At 45.8% G+C, this 22,213-nt stretch overlaps 1 protein-coding gene across 2 annotated transcripts in view; it reads left to right on the top strand.

The window, feature by feature from the left end:
* LOC140201860 (G protein-coupled receptor kinase 5-like) overlaps positions 1 to 22,213 on the top strand; it is a 212,266-nt gene that overhangs the window by 136,274 nt on the left and 53,779 nt on the right. Inside the window, exons 4-5 of one of the 2 annotated variants that reach the window (XM_072266597.1) lie at positions 11,788 to 11,865; positions 20,945 to 21,045. In XM_072266597.1, coding sequence (XP_072122698.1) covers positions 11,788 to 11,865; positions 20,945 to 21,045 — 179 coding nt within the window. Of the gene's footprint in view, positions 1 to 11,787; positions 11,866 to 16,552; positions 16,573 to 20,944; positions 21,046 to 22,213 lie in introns of those variants that run through there. The other variant, XM_072266598.1, reaches the window with a different exon arrangement.

Raw genomic sequence — 22,213 nt, 5'->3', positions numbered from 1 at the left:
CAACGCTGTACATACATTATTTCTACTTTATATAGGCTGTGTATTTATCATATCGTTCCTGGTTTTACTATATGTTAGTGTTATTTTAGGTTTTATGTGTTATTTGGTATGATTTGGTAGGTTATTTATTGGGTCTGGGAACGCTCAGAAATTTTTCCCATAGAAGTTAATGGTAATTGCTTCTTCACTTTACGCCATTTCAGCACGAAAGGTTACATAGGAACGCTCTACCTTAGCGGGGGGAAACATGGGACAAGGGCGGTCAAACCAATTTAGCCCAATATACGGGATGTCCTGGCAAATACGGGACAGTTGGCAACTCTATGTTCAAGTTCAACAGTGCGTGACAGGGAATGAGGAAAGGTGCAGCTGACTCATATCGTTTCCTCGTGGCCCGGTAGCACATGCTTTGCGGCCCGGTGATTGGGGACCGCTGAAAAGCTTTAAAGCAATTTACATGAGAAAATCTGCTGATGCTGGAAATTCCTCCCTCCTCCTTCCTCCCCTCCCTTCACCTTCTTACTCTGACTTCTCTCTTTCCTTTCCAATCCTTGTGAAGGGTCTTGGCCCAAAATATCGACTGTTTACTCTTTTCCTCAGAAGCTGCCTGGCCTGCTGAGTACCTCCAGTGTTTTGTGTGTGTTGCTCCGGGCAATTTGCACGGCCTATTAACTTATCAGCAATGGAGTGACAGCGGAGTAGTAATATTAAAATGTTTTGACTGAGTCGCGTTAGTGACGGTGCATGCTGGGAAACCTACAGTGCGGGAGTGACGAACCGAGCCTGCCGAGATGAAAATGTTCGCACTCGAAAGCCGGCACAGAAAGAGAGTGACTCTCGCATGCAAGAGGCCCAATCGATTTCACCCACGCGATAGATTGGTCACGTAAGCACTTGCCATATTATGATGCGGGTTCAGGAGGAAACTGGAGCAGCCAGGGGGAGACCCGTGCAGTTATAGGAAGAGCATGCAAACTCCACATAGACAGCACCAGAGGTCAGCAATGAACTGGGTTGCTGAAAAGTGTGATGGAATAGCCTATGTTTTCTCCTCCCTTTGATTATTATTGCATAGTTGTTGGGGTAATTGATTCAGTCAGAATTAGATTGAAAATCCCTCCCCCTGCACTTCAAGATCCTTGGAATCAGAATGGTTTTGAGAAATTCTGCCAGTCACTTGGATAGTAAAGCTGATGTTAGAGTTAAAACAATGTACAGTAATTCAGTGCAATCACCTCCAGTCCTTTATTGATGTTAATCTTGGACAGAGGGGGCCTACATGGCGGATTCTGAATGCTGGCATTCAATAGGAAGGACATGGAAAATTTAGAGAAGGTGCAGAGGAGATTTACCAGGATGCTGCCTGGATTAAAGAGTATTTTATGAAGTTCAGGTTGTAGAAAGGTACAACACAAAAACAGGCCCTTCAGCCCATCTGGTCCATGCCAAACCATTTAAACCGCCTGCTCCCATTGATCTGCATCAGGGCCATAGCCCTCCATACCCCTACCATCCATGTGCTCATCCAAACTTCTCTTAAACATTGATATCAAGCTCGCTTGCACTGGCAGCTCGTTGTACACTGTCACTCCACCCTCTGAGTGAAGAAGATTTCCCTCATGCTCCCCTTAAACTTCTCACCTTTCACCCTTAACCCATGACCTCTAGTTGCAGATTGAGCAAGCTAGGGCTTTTTGCTTTGGAGAAAAGGAGAGTGAGGGATGACTTGATAGATGTGTGCAAAACGATAAGAGTCATAGAGGGGACAGCCAGCGCCAGTTTCCTAGGGGGGAAATGCCTAATACATGTGGGCGGTCATAATTTTATAGTGTTTGGAGGGAAGTATAAGGGAGCATGCGGAGGTAGATTTTTTGCAGAGAGTGGTGGGTGCATGGAAAACACTGCCAGCGGTGAAGCTCGCAAATTTCTACAGATGTACTGTGGAGAGTATCCTAACTGGCTGCATCACCGTCTGGTGTAGGGGAAGGTGGCTACTGCACAGGATCAAAATAAGCTGCAGAGAGTTGTAAACTCAGACAGCGCCATCAAGGGCACTGGCCTCCGTGATATCCAAGACGTCTTCGAGGAGCGATGCCTCAAAAAGACGGCGTCCATCATTAAGGACCCCCATCACCCAGGTCATTCCATTGTCACCATCAGGAAGGAGCTACAGAAGCCTCAAGGCACACACCCAACAATTTAGAAGCAGCTTCTTCCCCTCTGCCATCCAATTTCTGAATGGGCAATGAACACTACCTCACTACTTTTTTCATTTTCATTTTTGCCCTACTTACTTAATTTAACTAGTTAATACATACACTTACTGTAATTCATGGTTTTTTCTCCCCTATTATTAAGTATTTCATTGTACTGCTGCATTGACATATGCCAGTGATGTTAAATCTGGTTCTGATTCTGCTAGATGCAGATACAACAGGGACAGTAAAGAGATTCTTACATTGAGAATTTCTTTTCATTATGCAAAAATCTGCGGGCGAAGAGGGCATTGATCTTGGATGTTGGCACAACGCCATGGACCGAAAGGACTGTGCTGTGCTGTGCTCTACTATGTTGTGTGTTCAACCCATACCCCAGCTCCTCAGACTTGGAGTGCAGCGTCAGAGAATAATGGCACACTTAATCAAGGCTCTGTCAATCTTAAGAGAAATGTAAAAGATGCCTGCCGTTGATGGAAGAAGCAGGGAAAATCCCATGGCTAATAATTTTACTTCTCATCTTCCATCCCCTGTACGGATTTGCTAGCTATTACCCAACCAGTGCTCGTGGGACTTCATCTCCGTTTCATTACAGGTAACTAATGAGCCGCAAAGTGCTTTGAGAATCCTGGTCTTTGCTGTTATTTCCCAGTATTTATACATAATACTTCACTGCTGCATTCAGATTTCTCTACCGCAGAGCAGTATTCCCTGTCATTCCCTGTCTGTGTCAAACCCCATTATCTATTTCTCGAAGGCAGCTGGTTTACTTTATGGCTTTTAGAGTTGGCGTGGTTCCCACTCACAGGCTTGTTTGTCAACCTGAAAATCCATTTTAAACACCCTTTCTTTCGTGTTACAAAAACCAGCGAGTAGTGTCTGTGTGGGCAGCCGCAGTCAGTCGTGTGTGGGGGAGAAGGGTGGAATCCGTGGTCAATCGTGTGTTGGGGGGGGGGGCCGCGGTCAGTCCTGTGGAAATTCTAAATCTCTCCCTCTGTTCCGAGGGAAATAGTCTCACACAGGGAGGCACTGGGATATTTTGAGATCTTCTCCCCAAGTTGGCTCATGAGTTCAGGAGAAATTTTTTTTATACGCTTTCAAAAATAAACTTTCTTCATAATATTATATACCAAAAAAGAAACGGTGCAAAATCTTTTTCACTCATTGCTGCATTCATTAATATTAACCTATTTTTAAAACCCTAGCAGTGTTGGCGCGTGGCCAAATGGCTAATGCGTTCGTCTACTGATTTGAAGGTCGCTAGTTCGAGCCTTGGCTGAGGCAGCGTGTGTGTCCTTGAGCAAGGCACTTAATCACACATTGCTCTGCGACGACACTGCTGCCAAGCTGTATGGGTCCTAGTGCCCTTCCCTTGGACAACATCGGTTGCCTGGAGAGGGGAGACTTGCAGCATGGGCAGCTGACGGTCTCCCATACAACCTTGCCCAGACCTGAGTCCTGGAAACCTTCCAAGGCGCAAATCCATGGTCTCATGAGACTAACGGATGCCTATTTTTAAAACCCTAGCACCATTGCCGTTTAGATGGCCCACAGGGATAACAGTACACCATTCCCCGCCTGACTCGGCCCCTTTTTGTGAGGTAGTGGAAGGAGCCCAGATTACAATGCTTTCCCCCAGAGCTGCACCAGGCATCAGTGCGTCCCTCGGCATGTACTTCTGTATCGAAGAGTGCACCAAGGAAGATTTTGACTGGTGGATCCTGTGTAATTGGGAGCTATGTGCCCCTCCTCCACATCTCTGAGCAGCTGTGGATTTAAGGTGAACCAGAAAGATTTAGAAGGGACCTGAGGGGTCACTTCTTGTCGCAGTGGGTCATGCATATATGGAGTGGGCTGCCAGAGGAAGGAGTTGACGTGGGTACCATTACAGCGTCTGAAAGATATTTGGACAGGTACATGGATTGGAAAACGTTTAGACCATAAGATGTAGTAGCAGAATTAGGCCATTTGGTCCATTGAGTCTGCTCTGCTATTTCATTGGGGTGATCTATTTTCTTCTTGGCCCTAACCTCTTGTCTCCTCCCCATATCCCTTCACGCCCTGACTAATCAAGAATCTATCAAACTCTGCGTTAAATATACTCGGTGACTTGGCCTCCACAGCTGCCTGTGACAGCGAATCCCACAGATTCCTGCTCATTTCCATTCTAAACGGACAACTCTCTATTCTGAGACTGTGTCCCCTCTGGTGTTAGACTCCCCCACCATAGAAAACAACCTCTCCACATCTACTCTATTAAGGTCTTTCTAGATTAGATAGGTTTCGATGAGGTCACCCCTCATTCGTCTGAATTCTAGTGAGTGCAGGCTCAGAGCCATCAAAAACTCATCATAGGAGAAATTTTCTATCCAGGAATAGTTTTTGTGAACCCTCTCCAATGTCAGCACATCGTTTCTTCGATAAGGGGCCCAGAACTGCTCACAATACTCCAAGTGACGCCTCACCAGTGCCTTATAAAGCCTCAACATTACATTCCTCCTTTTATATGCTAGTCCTCCTGATATGAATCCTAACAGAGCGAGATATGGACCAAATGCAGACAAGTGAGACCAGCTTAGATGGGGATCTCGATCAATATGGATGAGTGGGGATGAAGGGTCTGTTTTTGTGTTGTAAGACTCTGTCTTTGACTCTAAATGTAAGCAAATAGGTTCAGCTTAGATGTACATTAAGGTCAGCATGGGCAAGCTGGGTCAAAGGGCATATGTCCACACTCTGTTGGTCTAAGTAGTTTTCCAAAAGGAAAATCCTGAGGTTGATCAGAAGATCACTGTGTGAGCAGGGTAATGTAGCAATTTGCATAACGCTTCACCGTGACAGTGATTAAGGGTTCAATTCCCACCACTGTTTGTAAGGAGTTTGTATGTTCTCCCTGTGACTGCATGGGCTTTCCACTGGATAAGGCATCCGTTAGTCTTGCGAGACCATGGATCTGCGCCTGGAAAGTTTTCACTCTCCAGGGCGCAGGCCTGGGCAAGGTTGTATGGGAAACAGGTTGTATGCAAGTCTCCCCCCTCCACGACACCAATGTTGTCCAAGGGAAGGGTATTAGGATCCATACAGCTTGGCACCAGTGTCGTCACAGAGCAATATGTGATTAAGTGCCACAAGGACACAACATGTTCCCTCGGCTGGGGCTCGAACTCACGACCTTCAGGTCGCTAGTCCAGTGCCTTAACCACTTGGCCACGTGCCCACTCCACTGGATAACATATACAAAATGCTGGAGGAACTCAGCAGGTCAGGTAGCGTCTACAGAAATGGATAAACCGTCGACGTTCCAGGCTGAGACCCTTCATCAGGACTGGAAAGGAAGGGGGAAAGTGCCAAAATAAAAATGGGGGGGGAGGAAGGAAGACAAGCTGGAAGGTAACAGGTGAAGCCAGGTGAGTGGAAAGGTAAAGGGCTGGAGAGGAAGAAATCTGATAAGAGGAGAGTAGAACATAGGAGAAAGGGAAGGAGGAGGGGACCTGAAGGAGGTGATAGGCAGGTGAGAAGTGGTAAGAGGCCAGATTGAGGAATAGAAGAAGAGAGGAGAGAGAGGGAATTATTTTTTTTACCAGAAGAGAAATCAACATTCAAGCCATTGGGTTGGAGGCTACCCAGACAGAATATAAGGCGTTGTTCCTCCACGCTGAGGGTGGCCTCATCTTGGCACAAGAGGAGGCCATGGATTGGAATGTCGGAATGGGATTGGGAATTGGAATTAAAGTGTTTGGCCAAGGAATACTTTGGTTTTCCTCCCACATTCCAAAGACATTAGGGGTTGTAAGTTATAAGCATGCTATGTTAGCACCAGAAGCAATGTGACACTTGCAGGCTGCCCCCAGTACATGCTTGGTCTGTATTGGTCACTGACGCAGTCGACACATTTTACTGTACCGAGACACATAAAGCTAATCTTTAACCTTCAAGATTGCAGAGAAAAGCAGGGCTGGGGGCAGCACTAGAAGTGGGGGAAAGGTGACACCTCTTTACCAATGTACCTTTGTTGCAGATTCTGCAATATCACGTGCACATTGCAGGCTCCATGTTTAACGCGAAGGGTAGGTTTACCTGTTGGTTGAAAGCCGCGTTTGCCTTGTCAGTTGCTGATTGGCCCATTTGAGGAATGCAACAGCTCTTTCCCATTGGTTGCCTTTCTCGCTGCGGCACTGGTGTCTGGTTTCAGAAGCCTCAGGGACATAAGAATATCACGTGCGAGAGATCTGCAAGCTTTCCTTTGTCTCCAGGGGCTCCCCTTCGCACTGAAGAAGCGACTTTTGCTGAAGAACCATGCTGGAGGGTCCACTCTCACACTTGGCTGAATACCTGTTGAATGTTTAGTTTTATACAGAAGTTGCGTAACTTGGGGAGACTTAATGAAGTACCTGTTGAGTTTGAAGTGTTACTGAATGTTTACTGTCATAGTTTTTTCTATGTTTGGTTGACTTAGATGTCTGCTTGAATGTTTTACCGTTTGTCTGTAAATAAATGGTAGATGTGCTTATTTGTAATCAGGATTTTCTGTCTCACTTCCCAAACCCGTGAACAAACTTCCTCGTAACGCCGTGGTACCACACTACCCGTCGGCTGCCATGTCTGTCTTGCCACTCCATGCAATGGCTGTACTTCGCATACCTGGTAGACAGTCAGCTGGAATCAAAACCCTGCAGACACCAAAAATCTGTGATAAAAATTTCAAAATGCTGGAGGTGCTCAGCAAACCGGGTAGCATTCACGGAGGGAGAAATCGGGATGTCGTTTCAGGCTGACAGCTTCTCCAGAGAACTGGAATGAAATGTAAGGAGTAAAGTTGCAGGTCAAGAGGGAAGCAGTGGAGAGGACGGAAAGGGAAGCCCGTGCCAGGATGGAGGCAGGGAGATGGGGAATGTAGTGACAGAATGGGTGGCTGTGCAGGCTGGGGCAGACTGGTAAAAGGTGGAGAGGAATGAAATCTGAAGTTGGCCGAAGAACAGAGAGGGAGACTGACTGCGATTAAAAGTGAGGCACAAGACTAGAACGGCTGATTATCTGAAGTAGTTGATAACAGTTCACATGTCTACTGAGAGCTGCTGCGTACACTGGCACACAATCTGCTGTCCTTGACTTGGTGAGAGGGCTGCCGGGTGAATCTCTGCCAGAATGCCTGTACACACACCGATCAATCACTGCACTTGGACAGCAGGGTGGTGGGCAATCTCCTCGCTGCCGTCCGAAGCAGAACTGATGGCAGGCGATGGGAGTTTTACCGCCGAAGCTGGAATTTGGAACGAGGCTTCCCTCCGCAAGATCCTGTCTCTCCCTCGCAGTGTAGGAGGCACTTATCGCACAAGATTTGGCTCCTGCGTTTGCCTCAGGCTGTATTGTAAGATGATACCTGTGGACTTCCTCTGCTCAGCCAAATTTCTGTTCCAGTATTTCCTATGTTGCTGTCATTGAAGTGCTAACTTTGAAGTTCCTCCAGCAGCCGCCTCTTTGATTTTCAAAACCCGGTGCTGGTTGCCACAGTACATTTTTCTATAATACCCAGCTTGTAATCCTTTCCTTCTGCGCCCCCACCCCCATCACCTCCTTATTCTGGCTTCTTACCCCTTCCTTTCCAGTCGTGATGAAGGGTCTCGGCCCAAAATGTCAACTGTTCCTTCATTTCTATAGATGCTGCCTGACCTGCTTAGTTCTTCCAGCATTTTAAACCATAAGACATGGGAGCAGAATTAGGCCATTTGGCCCATTGAGTCTACTCCACCACTCCATCATGGCTGATTTATTGTCCTTCTGAATTCTATTCTCCTACCTTCTCCCCATAACCTTTGACACCCTTAAAAATCAAGAACTTTATCAACCTCTGCTTTAAAAACCTCAGTGACTTGGCCTCAGCTATCCATGGTAATGAGTTCCACAGATTCACCACCCTTTGGCCAAAGCAATTCCTCCTCATCTCTGTTCAAAAGGAATGTCCTTGCATTTTGAGGTTATGCCCTCTGGTTCTAGACTCCCTCACTCCTCTCCACATAACTAGGCCTTTCAATATTTGAGAGGTTTCAATTATATAATTCCACCCCCCCCCAACCCATCCTTCTAAATTCCAATGAGTACAAGCCCACACCATCAACTGCTTCTTATACATTAACCCATTCATACCTGGGATCATTCTCGTGAACCTCCTCTGGATTCTTTCCAATGCCAGCACATCCAAAACCATTTACCATATTCCAAGTGCAGTCTGACCAATGGCTTGTGTGTGTGTGTGTGTGTGTGTGTGTGTGTGTGTGTGTGTTGCTCTGGATTTCCAATATATGCAGAAATCTCTTATATTTGAGGTCTCTCTCATATTCTTGCTTTACCTTACAACATAGGAGGAGGCCGTTTGGCCACACTGAATCATTGCTGGCCCTCAGAACAATCCCATAGCTCCCTACTTCCCTGCAACCTGATTTCTCTTGCAGGCCCATCAACTCAACCATATCCGTAGTCAACTGCTACCTGCTGCTAACGGGGGTAATGTACAGCAGCCCGTTAACTAGTCGGCACGTCTCTGGGATGGGGGAGGAACGAATGTACAAACTCCGCCCAGACAGACCCTGAGGTCAGGGTGGAATCTAGGTCGCTGGAGTTGTGTGCCAATGGCACTAACTGCTGCACAGCCGTATCAAAACCCAGCAGGGTTGCCAGTTGGTTGGGACGTAGGTGGCCAGTGGAGATAACTGGAGCTGAATCTGCCCTTCTTCAGGAGAAGCAACAGTGACTCACTCCAGTACAAGGCTGCACTGAACAGATGGGCTTCCTAATCAAAAGCAGAAATATAGACTATTGACAACACTGAACAGTGAAACTGCTGTCTTTGTAAAAGACGACACCTTTAACAGGACAGCATCCTCTCATAAGCACAGGAGGCTCTGCAGGTGCTAAGAATCCAGAGCAGGGGGCTTGCTAAGCAGTGGTCCACGGACCCCTTGCTTAATGGTATAGGTCCATAGCATAAAACAAGTTGAGAACCCCTGGTCTAGGGCAACACACACACAAAATGCTGGAGGAACTCAGCAGGTCAGGCAGCACCTATGGAGAAGAATAAACAATCGGCGCTTCAGGCTGAGACCCTGATTTGTCTGTCGTAATGAAAGGTCTTGAGAAAGCCTTCGGTAAAGTGGTCTCTGCCGGTGGTGCAGTGGTATCTGCACTGGACCTCAGAAGAAGAGGTTCCAGGTTCGAATCCAGCTAGCTTCTTGCATGCTTTCCATCTGCGCTGGGTTAAGCAACTCAACCTTGTGAAAAGCAGATAAGCACTAAAGATTGCCAGACAAGGCAAGGAGGATTTTTGCCTTACTTTTCTACCTTTTGATAAGTTGCTGCACACAAGGCTGCTAAACGAGGCGTGAGCCCAGGCTGTTTTGTGTAGCTCAACATTTCCAGCATCTGCAGCATCTCTTGTGTTTATAACATCATAAGGAGCATAGATAAGATGGATGCACAGTGTTTGAGGAACCAGCAACTGGAGGCATAGGTTTGGGGTGGGAGGAGAGAGATTTGGTAGAAACCTGAGGTGGGCATCTTCTTCACCCTGAGGATGATGGGTGTGTGGCACGGGCTGCCGGGGGTGTGGTTAAGGTGGGTGCAGTAAAAGCATTTCAAAGACACGGATAACTGCATAGATTAGAAAGGTTTCAACAGATGTGGGCCAGGTGCAGACAGTTGGGAATAGCTTTGATGCAGCCTCCTCTACATTGGTGAGACCCGAAGTAAATTGGGGGAGTGCTTCATCGAGCATCTCCGCATCATCTGCCGCGTGGGACTCCTCGGTGGCTGAGCATTTTAATTCCGATTCCCATTCCCATTCCGATGTGTCAATCCATGGCCGCCTCTTGTACCAAGATGGGGCCACCCTCAGGGTGGAGGAGCAACACCTTATATTCCGTCTAGGTAGCTTCCAGCCTGAGGGCATGAATATTGATTTCTCCTTCCCCTCCCCCCATTTCCTCTGTTCCCCACTCTGACCTTTTACTTCTTCTCAGCTGCCTATTACTTCCCCCTGAGCACCATTCCTTCCGTTTTTCCTATGGTCTACTGTCCTCTCCTATCAGACTCTCTCTTCTCCAGCCCTTGACTTTTCCCATCCACCTGCCACCTTCCAGCTAGCCTCTTTCCCCTGCCCCTCACACCTTTTAGTTGAGGCATCTTCGCCCTTCCCTCTCCGCCCTGAAGAAGAGTCTCGGCCCAAAACGTTGACAGTTTATACCTTTCCATACGTGCTGCCTGACCTACTGAGTTCCTCCAACACTTTGTGTGTCTGGCTTGGATAGGCACCTTGGTCGGCATTGGACCAGATGGGCTGTTTCTGTACTGAATATCTGTATGACTCTATGTTAGAGGCAATCCACTAGCAAGGCAGAAGCGTAGCAGAGGTCAGGGAGTGGAGATAAAGGGGTCCTTTTCAGAATGGCTGTTGATGACTGGTGGAGTTCCATAGAGGGCAGTGTTAGCACAGCAGCATTTCAGTCGTACATTAGTAATCTGGATGAAGACATTGTGGCCACATTTGCAGATGATACAAAGACAGGTGGAGCGACAGGTAGTGTTGTGAAGGTGGTGAGACTGCATAAGGACTTGGACAGATTGTGGGGGGTAGGCAAAGAAGTGGCACATTGAGTACAGCACCATAAGGAACTATTCAGTTATGTATCTCAGTAGGAAGATTAAAAAAATATAGCCTACTTCCTACAGTGAAAGGGGGAGAATTCAGAAATCGGAGGTGCAAAGGGACTCGGGAGTCCTCGTTCAGAATTCCTTCAAGGTTAACATGCAGGTCGAACCTGTAGTAAAAGAAGCAAATGCAATGTCAGAACTCATTTCAACAAGAATAAAGTATAAAAGCAAGAATGATAAGGCTTTGGTCAGACTACATTTGGAATTTTGTGTGCAATTTCGGGATCCGTATCAAAGGAACGATGTGCTGTCCCTTGAAAGGGTTCAAAGGAGGTTCCTGGGAATGAAAGACTTAACATACAAGGGATGCTTCATGTCGCTGTGCCTGTACTCTTTGGAATTCAGAAGGATGAATGGGAAGGGGAATTGTATTGAGACTTGCTGGATGCTGAAAGATCCGGACAAGGTGGACATAGGGAATATGTTTGCATTATTTATTTTTTGACATACAGTGTGGAATAGGCCTCTCCGGGCTTTTGAGCCATACCGTCCAGCGATCCCCCGATTTAATCCTAGCCCAATCACGGGACAATTTACTGGGTCACTGGCAGTATAAAGCATAGTGCTAACCACTATGCCACCCCCAAGTAGGAGAGTCTTCAATCTGAGGGCACAGCCTCAAAGTAAAGGAATATCACTTTTAAACTGAGATGAGAAGGAATTTCTTCAGCCTACTGGTATCCATCTGTGGAATTCATCGTCATCGAGGGCAATGGAGGTCGAATCCTCGTACTTAAGGCAGTGATGGGATCTTGTTTGCTGAGAAGGGTTAAGGGTTATGGGGTTAAAGGAATCAGCCATGGTTTAATGGTTGAATGTCAGCTGTCAATCCTCAAGTTGTAACTGCTCAACACGCTTTTGTCTCCAGGCAGATTATGAAGTGACACCGGATGAGAAGAGGAAGGAGAAGGCCGATGAGGTCATTCGGAGATTTCTTACTGAGGAGGTAAGGATCGTGTGGAGGGTAGTTCCATCTGAAGCTAATTCCTTCACAAGTGTCCCACACAGGAATCTGAGCAAGTTTCAGTGTTCAATGGTTCAATTTAATATCAGAGAATGTATACAGTATACAACCTGAAATCCTTACTCTTCACAGACATCCATGAAACAGAAAAAATAAACTCGAAGAATGAATGACAGAACAATGTTAGAACCCCCGAATTCCCCTCCCCCCACACACAAGCAGCAGCAAAATCATCAACCCTCCCCTCCCCTCACTTGCTCCAGCAAAACCATCAACCCCACCACCCACCACCCACCATGCCACAATAGCAAGCCCCCAGAGACCTCAAAAAACTACTCCATCAAAAACTACTGTCCATCCCAACACTTCTACATCTCGGACAGGCTCTCTCTCTCTGAGAGATATCACTCCTGCCATAGCGAGGGGGGAGACCAACTGTTTCAATGTTACAGATTGCAGCATATCCAGTATAACTCTCTGTTGCATTCTCCCCCCCCCCCCGAAACTCCCCTGGCATCTAGAACTGGTGGGATTTCATTCTAAAACAAAATAGCCCCAGTGAATTTTCCCTCATTAACTAGTTTGCTCCATCATGGACACTATCCTCCATAGTATCCAGGACATCTTCAAGGAACGATGCCTCAAAAAAGTTGGCATCCATCATTAAGGACCCCCCCCCCCCCGCCCCCACCTTACCCAGGGCATGCCTTGATCTCAGTGCTACCTTCAGGACTGAGGTACGGGAGCCTGAAGGCACAATGATTCAGGAACAACTTCTTCCCCTCTGCCATCGGATTTCTGAATGAATATTGAATCCACCAACACTACCACACATCTTCTATGTCATTTTTTGCACAACTTATTTAACTATTTTATATATATATTTTGAGTAATTCAGTTTTTTCCTGTATTATTATGAATTGCATTATAAGGCTGTTGCAAGGTAACACATTTCACGACATATGGCAGTGATATTAAATCTGACTCTGAAGGGCCAAGCAACGAGGGAGCAGGAAGTCTGTGCTGTTGTTGTACACGGGATAGCTGAAGGCAGCCATTTCTTTATAACAATAGACAATATGTGCAGGAGTGGGCCATTCGGCCCTTTGAGCCAGCGCCGCCATTCACTGTGATCATGGCTGATCATCCACAATCAGTACCCTTTTCCTGCCTTCTCCCCATATCCCTTCACTCTGCTATCTTTAAGAGCTCTATCTAACTTTCTTGAAAGAATCCAGAGAATTGGCCTCCACTGCCTTCTGAGGCAGAGCATTCTACAGATCCACAACACTCTGTGTGAGAAAGTTTTTCCTGAACTCCGTTCTAAATGGCCTACCCCTTATTCATAAACTGTGGCCTCTGGTTCTGGACTCCCCAACATCGGGAACATGTTTCCTGCCTCTAGCGTGTCCAATCCCTTAATAATCTTATATGTTTCAATCAGATCCCCTCTCTTCCTTCTAAATTCCAGTGTATACAAGCCCAGTCGCTCCAATCTTTCAACATATGACATCCCTGCCATCCCTGGAATTAATCCAGCGAACCTATGCTGCACCCTCTCCATAGCAAGAATATCCTTCCTCAAACTTGGAGACCAAAACTGCACGCAATACTCCAGTTGGGGTCTCACCAAGGCCTTGTACAACTGCAGAACAACCTCTTTGCTCCTATACTCAACTCCCCTTGTTATGAAAGCCAACATGCTTTCTTCACTGCCTGCTGTACCTGCATGCTTACTTTCAGTGACTGATGAACAAGGCCACCCAGATCTCGTACTTCCCCTTTTCCTAACTTCACTCCATTCAGATAGTTGTTGTGCTGTCAATCATCTTACCTTTATTTGCAGAAGGTTTCTACCAGTAATAAGTAAAATGCTGTCCAAGTGTTTGTTGCTGATAACTTGGAGCTTTTGTTTGGCTGCTTTACAGATGGGGATTGAAGCAATCAACCATCTTGATTAAATCTAAGTTTAAAACAAATTGTAAATTGGGGATCACTTCATCGGGCACCTCTGCACCATCCGCTGCAAGCTGGATTTCCTGGTGACCACACATTTTAATTACAATTCCTGTTCCCATTCCTACGTGTTAGTCCATGGCCTCCTTGTACCAAGATGAGGCCATCATCAGGGTGGAGGAACAACAGCAACGCCTTATATTCTGTCTGGGTAACCTCCAACCTGATGGCATGAGTATCGATTTCTCCTTCCGGTAAGCAAATTCCCCATCCCTCCCCCCACCATTCCCCACCCTGATCTCTTTCTACTTCTCATCTTCCTATTATCTCTCCTCGTTCCCTTTCTCCTCTTGTCCACTCTCCTCTCATATCAGATTCTTTCTTCTCCAGCCCCTGACCTTTCCCACCCACCTGGTTTCACCTCTCACCTTCCAGCTATCCTCCTTCCCCTCCAACAACCTTTCTACTCTGGCACCTTCCCACTTCCTTCTCAGTCCTGAAGAAAGGTCTCGGCCTGAAATGTCAACTGTTTGTTCATTTCCATAGATGCTGCCTGGTGTGCTTGAGTCCCTCCAGCATTGCGTGTCTGTTACGTTAGACATTAATTTGTCAAGTTGCTCGTGACTAGTAACAGCCACAGTGAGTTGTCATCATGAAAGTGAGGTGTGATTCTGTGCCATTGAAAGGACTTGGCTATTAAATCTTGCACTTGACTTTAAGCCTTCACGGTACAGGTATTGTGCAGGGGTTTATTTATTGGGCTGTTTGCTTTCAAGGAGAGATCCTGCAGTTGTTTAATTCCCTCTGAATGCTCGAAATGTGAATTTCTAGAAGTAGTTAGTAGGGTTTTTTTGTTTTAGTTAGTAGGAGTTCTTTTTTCCTTCTTTTTTCAAAAAAATATGGTTTTAACACTTTGTTTTTTCTTATTATTATTGATATATTGTTTAGCTTTGTTAATCAGCTATTTGATAATTTAATTCTTATTGAACATATTGATATGTTGACTTGATTAATGTATTTTTTGGTTGATTTTCAATAATAATTAATATTCAAAAAAAAGTAGCATCATCATCTTCATTATGTGCCACGTCGTATGATGTGGGTGATCGTAGTCTTGCCCTTGATTGTTCTTGACAAATTTTTCTACAGAAGTGGATTACCATTGTCTTTACAAGACAGATGACCCCAGCCATTATCAATACTCTTCAGAGATTGTCTGCCTGGCGTCAGTGGTCACATAACCAGGACCTGTGATATGCACCATGTTCCCATGGCTACACCTGGCCTTGTGTTGTTCTTTCTCGAGCCTTATGGCACATCGGGCAGCAGTTTTTTTTGCCATTTCCTTAGCAGTTGTCTGTCTTATAACGAGGCCGAGTTGCCAGCTTGAGACTTAACCCAGCATGGATGGAAAGCGTGCAGGGAGCTGGCCAGGCGGGTTATCTCCACCCCATCAGCCACTTTCCCTATGGTAGCGGTATCAAAGGCAAAGAGGGCTTAGTTTTAAGGTGAGATGCAGGAGATTTAAAGGGGATCTAAAGGGAACGGGGTGGCACAGAAGCATAGCGGTTGGTACAATCGTTCTATAGCACCAGCAATCACCAGTGAAGGGTCAAACCCTGCTGCTGTCTGTAAGGAGTTTGTACATCCTCCCCGTGACTGTGTGGGTTTCCTCCCACAGTCCAAAGACCATGATCGCCCACATCATACGATACTACACGTAACGATGATGATGACCACGTGGGGGTGGGGGAGAAGGAAATATTAATGATCTACCCTGTCTTTACTTCTCATAATCTTACTTACCTTTATCATGTCACCGTTCAGCCTCCTCTGCTCCAGGGAAAACAAACCAAACCTATCCAATTTCTCCCCATTTCTGTAGTCCTTCAATACAGGCAGCATCCTGGTGAATCTCCCGAATCCGAATCAGTTGTCATTGACATGCATTGTGAAATTTATTGTTTTGACACCGCAGTACAGTGCAATACATAAAATATACAATAAATTATAAGAAATATATATTTTTAAAAAATAAGTTGTGCAAGAAGAGAGCACAAATAGTGAGGTAGTGTTCATGGGTTAATTGGCTGTTTGAAAATCTGATGGTAGTAATACGAAGGGGTCATGTCGTGAGAGATGGGGGTCGTCAATGATGGATACACCTTTTTGAGGCACGCTGTTTGATGCTGTCCTCTGCTGGCAAGGAGAAGCTGTCTGAGTTTACAACCCTCTGCAGCTTTTCGAGATCCTGTGCAGACCCCCCCCCCCCATACCAGACAGTGATGCAACCAGTTAGAATGCCCTCCACCCGTGCTCTCTCTCCAGTGCAATCACAATTTTCCTTCTGGCAACCAGGATTGCACACATTACTCCAGGTACAGCCTACACTAGTATTTTGTAAATTTGTGACATAAAAGTCCCAACTCTTATTCTGTGTGCCCCAATCTTTGAAGACAGGCCATGCCATCTATTTTCTTAACCGCACTGTCAAATTGTGTTGCCCCTTTTGAGGCTACTGTTGACCTGGATCTCAAAGTCTCTCCGGTCATAAGTATTCCTTAGATTTCCAGCATTTGCAGTACCTCTTGTGTCCTTTTCCTCAAAGTTTCTTTTCATTCTGCCCCCAGCCATTCCGAACTTCCTGTGGGTCCCTGATGCCTTGACATGTGTTCCGAGTTCATCATCCAAGGCTGAGTCAACGAAAATAAATGCTGAGGGAAATGAAGAACGGTGACATTTTCCTTCCTGAGTGGCAGTGAATTGCTGATCCCTCCTGAAATATTAAATGCTGTTGACTTGTATGAACTGATTTCCTCCTGGTCATTAAAGGGACATCGTTTTGTTTCAGTGAAGGACAGGCCTAGGTTAGAATTAGCCTCAGACTCTCCCAACATGGTTAATGAGGGGTACTTCAGCACATTATAGAGCTTATTCAGCACGGTTATAGCTGCAAATATTCATTTGTTCCCAACTCCCCTCGCTGAGGTTTCTGGGTGAAGCTTAGTTATTTTGTTGTTTATTTAGAAATACAGCAAGGCAACATGGCCTCTGGCCCAGCATGCCTGTGTGGCCCAATTACACCCAAATGATCAATTAGCCTACTAACCCGTACACCTTTGGAATGTGGGAAGAAACCAGAGCACCTGGAGGAAACCCACGCGATCATGGGGTGCGCGTACAGATCCCTTACAACAGCGGAACTGAACCCAGGTCGTTGGCCCTGTTATAGTACTAAGCGCTACACTACTATGCTGTCAGATAGCATCAATTAGACTCTAAGAACAATACAGCACAGAGTCAGGCCCTGAGGCCTAATCGGTCCACGGCAACCAAGTCGTCCACCTAGTTAGTCCCAATTCCCTGTGTCCAGCCCATATCTATGCAAGCCCCACCCTCTATACCTCAAAGTACACTTACCATCAAAGTACGTATATGTCACCATATACTGTTCTGAGGTGTAGTCACGTGCCCAAGTGGTTAAGGCATTGGAGCAGCAACCTGAAGGTCGTGAGTTCGACCCCCAGCCGAGGGAATGTGTTGTGTCTTTGAGCAAGGCACTTAATCACACATTGCTCTGCGACGACACCGGTGCCAAGCTGCATGGGTCCTAATGCCCTTCCCTTGGACAACATTGGTGTCGTGGAGAGGGGAGACTTGCAGCATGGGCAACTGCTGGTCTTCCATACAACCTTGCCCAGGCCTGCACCCTGGAGAGTGAAGACTTTCCAGGCGCAGATCCCTAGTCTCGCAAGACTAACGGATGCCTTTACTGTTCTGAGATTCATTTTCTTGCAGGCATTCAAAGTAGGACAATGAAATACAATAGAGTCAATTAACAGCTACACACAAACCAAAACTCTGAAACAGCCAATGTGCAAAAGAAGACAAACGAATAATAACAATGATAGTAAGTGAATAATACTGAGAACGTGAGCTGTAGAGTCCTTGACAGTGAGTGCGTGCGTAGGTTGTGGAATCAGTTCAGAGTTGAGGTGAGTGAAGTTATCCTCACTGGTTCAGGAGCCTGATGGCTGAAGGGTAGCAACAGTTTCTGAACTTGGTGGAGTTGGACCGAAGGCTTCTGTAACTCCTTCTCAGTGTCAACAGCAAGAAGAGAGCATGGCCGGAATGGTTTACCTCACGTAAAAGTGGAATCCAGAAATACAAAGGAAAATCAGGCAATATGAATAGATAGAGAAATTAAGTGGACTTTTTAGTTGCCCGACAGTTCAACAGAGTTGTAAAGTTTTAATTAAGTTCAAAGGTACATTTTATTATCAAAGAATGTATAAATTATACAACATTGAGATTTGCTTACAGGCAGTCACAAGACATGAAACCCAAAATAATGCAATTTTAAAAAAATGTCCAACACCCAATGCACAGAGAGAAAACAAATCAAAGCAAATCATGCAAACAATAAAGCAAGCATCAGCACACGGAATGAAACTGAGTCCATTAACCCGAAGCTGGAGCTGGAGCAGGCCCATAGTCTCAGTCCATCACGCAGAGGCAAATTGCAGACACGTAGCCCCGAGCAGCGGGGTACGACACAGCCTCGGCACCGAGGAGAGCGGAGTAAGATGTCGCAGAGCAGAACCGGCTCAACCCTTGCCTCTGGTCCCGGCACCCTGCCTTTTCGGTCCATCCGGCCCGGCGTTTAAATTACCGTGTCCATCTGCTGCCCAGCTTCCTCGGAGAAACTACTTCCACTGGTTGGGGAGTGTGGAAGAGCAGAGATTAAACACTGCACTTTGATTGCATTCAGGCGTGTTGATAAGTGGTAGTTAACATTAGTGACATTAGTACCAGGCAATCGCCATCTCCAGCAAGAAGGTTCGAACCACTTACCTTTGACATTCAAGTCCCCCAGTGTGATTTGTTCAGAAGCTCCTCTGACCCACGTACTAGGGTAGGTCAGAGGTTCAGTATCTTGCAGTGAGGATCACCTCCTTATACCTTAACTAATCCATCACCAACCAGCATGTCATGAGGATCAGAATATTCTCCAGCTGCCTGGATGGCTTCACCTTCAACGACTCAGCGTAGTGTAGCAGTTAGTGTAACGCTTCACAGCATCAGCAATCAGTGATCGAGGTTTGATTCTTGCTGCCCTCTGTAAGGAGTTCGTACGTTCTCCTCGTGACAGCGTGGCTTTCCTTTCACATTCCAAAAAGGCGTGCGGGTTGGGATTAGTGAGTTGTACGGGTGCGGAAACGTGGCGACATTTTTGCGGGCTGCCCCCAGTACATCCTCAGGCGGTGTTGGTTGTTGACTCAAACAATGCATTTCACTGTGTGTTTCGAAGTTTCACTGTACATGTGACAAAGCTAATCTTTAAATCTCTTTTCACTTTCACTCATTTGCTTGGCATACGATATATGCCAATGAGATTAAATCTGATTCAGATTCTACCTGTTTATTACAGATTCTATCTACCAGCCCACTCGCTTTGGCAATTCGAATGCTGCTCAGATTCTTCTCAAGTGTTATGAGTGCACCTAGTCTCACACTCCAAATCTGAACAACCCTCTGGGTGACAATATTCCTTCTCAGTTCCCCTCTATACCTCTTACTCCTCAACTCAAACCTATGCCGCCTGGTCTCAGGGGGTTTGATGTACTTGTTGCCATTTGCATGGGGGTGGGGGGGGGGGTGTTGGTGTTTGATGTTCTTGTTGCCATTTACATGAGGGGGTGTTGGAGTTTGACATTCTTGGTGCCATCTGCATGTTTTTTTGTGCATGGGGGAGGGGTTGATGTTTTTCTTTCCACTTCCATGGTTTTCTTTGTTTCGTGGCTTTCTGGAGAAGACGAATCTCAGAGGTGTATACTGCATAGTTTAGTGATAAAAGTGCCTCGATCCTCGAAGAAGAATTTATTGCCCTCTACTCTATCTATGCTTCTGCTGATTTTTGCATGTTAATATGTGGGCAGGTACCTGTCCCGTTAATGACGTGAGACATAGATATCTGCCCACTCAGAAGGATGTAAAATATTCCATCTCATTCTCTGAAATGAAGGGACAATCCTTCCTTATCATGGTCTGTTCTTTCCAAAGTCAAGATCATGCATAACAGATTTACCGGACATTTATCTCATTGCTGCTTCTAGGAACTCACTGTAAATTGGCTGCCTGAGGTAGTATTATTCAAAGAGCATGACCTTGAAGCACTTTGGTAGATCCTGAGTGGTGTTATGTAAACATTCATATCTCTGGAAAGGAAAAATTAAACAAGATAATTTGTTTAACGTTCTGGGGAATTTCTTTCTTATTGTTAGCCAGTTGCTCATCTTTTTAAAATGCTATTTACATTGTAAATACATGCATATTTATGTACTTATGCACATTTAATTCCATAGATGTACTTATAACTTTATTTTTATCTAATTCTTTATTCCAAGTAATTGTTGAATGTTGTCATTTTTTGTTGCATGTGACATTCCACAGCAAATTCCTAATAAATTTTACTTACTCTGCTAGACCAGGCAAAACTCCTCAACATTGCCCACTAGCCACTGGAAATGGGCAATGCTAGTTTGGATTCAGAGGGGGAGTTTTTCACCTTCTGCACGTCAAAGATCAACTTTATTCATCAGACACTCAGTAGCCACACTCACAACACACTGGAGGAACTCAGCAGGTCGGGCAGCATCTGTGGAAACGATGAGTCGGCGTTTCGGGCCGGAACCCTTCATCAGGACATTTTATTAGTCATTTAGATCACATTGCTCCCCATTATGATGTTTGGTCTGAGCAACAACTGAACCTCTTGACCATGCCTGTGTGCTTTTGTGCATGGAGTTGCTGCCACATGATTGGCTGATTAGATATTTGCATTTACAAACAGGTATACAGGTGTACCTAATACTGTAGTCACTGAGTATATAGTGAATAAAGTTGATCTTTGATGTACAGGAGGTGAAAAATCCCCTCTCTGAATCCAAACCAGCATTTTCCATTTCCAATGGCTGCTGGGTTTACACTGAGACAATGTTGAAGAGTTTTACTTTGTCTAGCTGACCCCTGTGTAGGATACCTTGTCCTGTGTTGACACAGCTGATTTTGCTCTTAAACCACTTACCTTTTTCATTCCTCGCAGTCTCCGGAATACATGCCCGAAATTAGCAAGTCCTGCATCCAGCAGTGCATCGAAAACCTCGAAAAGGGCCCGTGTAAAGAGATCTTCAGCGAATGCTTAACGTAAGTACTTTCTAGACCGTACACTCTTATCAACATCTGCAATGGAGCAAACTTTGTGGAAGTTATAACAGAGCTTCTACGAGTATTCAAATGCCTCAAAGCATGCTCCCCTGGACCTCAGTATTTTGAGCATTCATTCTGAGATGGCATCTAGGGGTAGGTTCAAAGGGGGTGTGAGGGGTAAGTTTCTTAGTCAGAGTGGTGGATGCCTGGTATGGTGGTAGGGGCAAATAAATTAGGTTTTTTAAGAGACATTTGGATAGGCACATAGATTTAAAAAAGATAGAAGGATGTGGACATTGTGTAGGTAGGAGGGATTAGTGTTTAGGGTGTTTTGGATTTGCCTTTCAGCTGTGTCGGCACAACATTGTGAGCCGAATGGTCTGTTCTATGTTCTATTTCACTGTTTGCAATACTGTGCTGATGTTGTATCACAAACGCATCCTTGAATTACCACTAAAACGCAGGTCCCCTGGTCAGTCTGGAATGCGAGTTCACTGGGAGAGTTAGAACCTGATGCTTTTGTGATCCGATAGTTCCTCGGAAATCAAACTTGCTTCTTACAGCCGTTTATTTGAGTGTTTCAAGAACAAAGAGATGAGCAGACAAAAAGTAGTTAGTGGTGTTCTCAGACCTGACTAGAGATGACAGAAATTCCACTGTTAACACTGAGCCAATAAGATAGCCAGATTCATGGAATTGGTTCATTTATTGAGAAACACCACAGAATTGGCCCTTCCAGCCGGAGGAGCCTCACTACCCAACAATCCCCAATTCAACCCTAGCCTGATCACAGGACAATCTACAATGACCAATTAACCTACTAACCGGTATGTCTTTGGACTGTGGGAGGAAACCCACACAGTCAGGGGGAGAACATACAGACTCCTTACGGACAGCGGCGGGAATTGAACCTGGGTCACTTGTGCTGTAAAGCGTTGTGCAAGGGGTCCGTGGAGCCCAGGTTGGGAACCCTTGCCATAGAAGAACCACTTCCATGAATCTTGTTTTATTCTCCTTGTGTTCACAATGACTGTTCCCACACACTATCACACATTAGGGAGAATTTATTGCGGCCACTAATCCACAAACCCTGTGGGATGTCAGAGGAAACACAAGCGGTAAAGGTTGAATATGCGAACTCCACACAGTGCCAGAGTTGTGGGCC

This window comes from Mobula birostris, chromosome 8 (genome assembly GCF_030028105.1).
Source record: "Mobula birostris isolate sMobBir1 chromosome 8, sMobBir1.hap1, whole genome shotgun sequence".
Lineage (NCBI taxonomy): Eukaryota > Metazoa > Chordata > Chondrichthyes > Myliobatiformes > Myliobatidae > Mobula > Mobula birostris.
The sequence above is the reverse complement of the archived record's forward strand: the minus strand, read 5'-3'. Positions and strand labels throughout refer to the sequence as shown.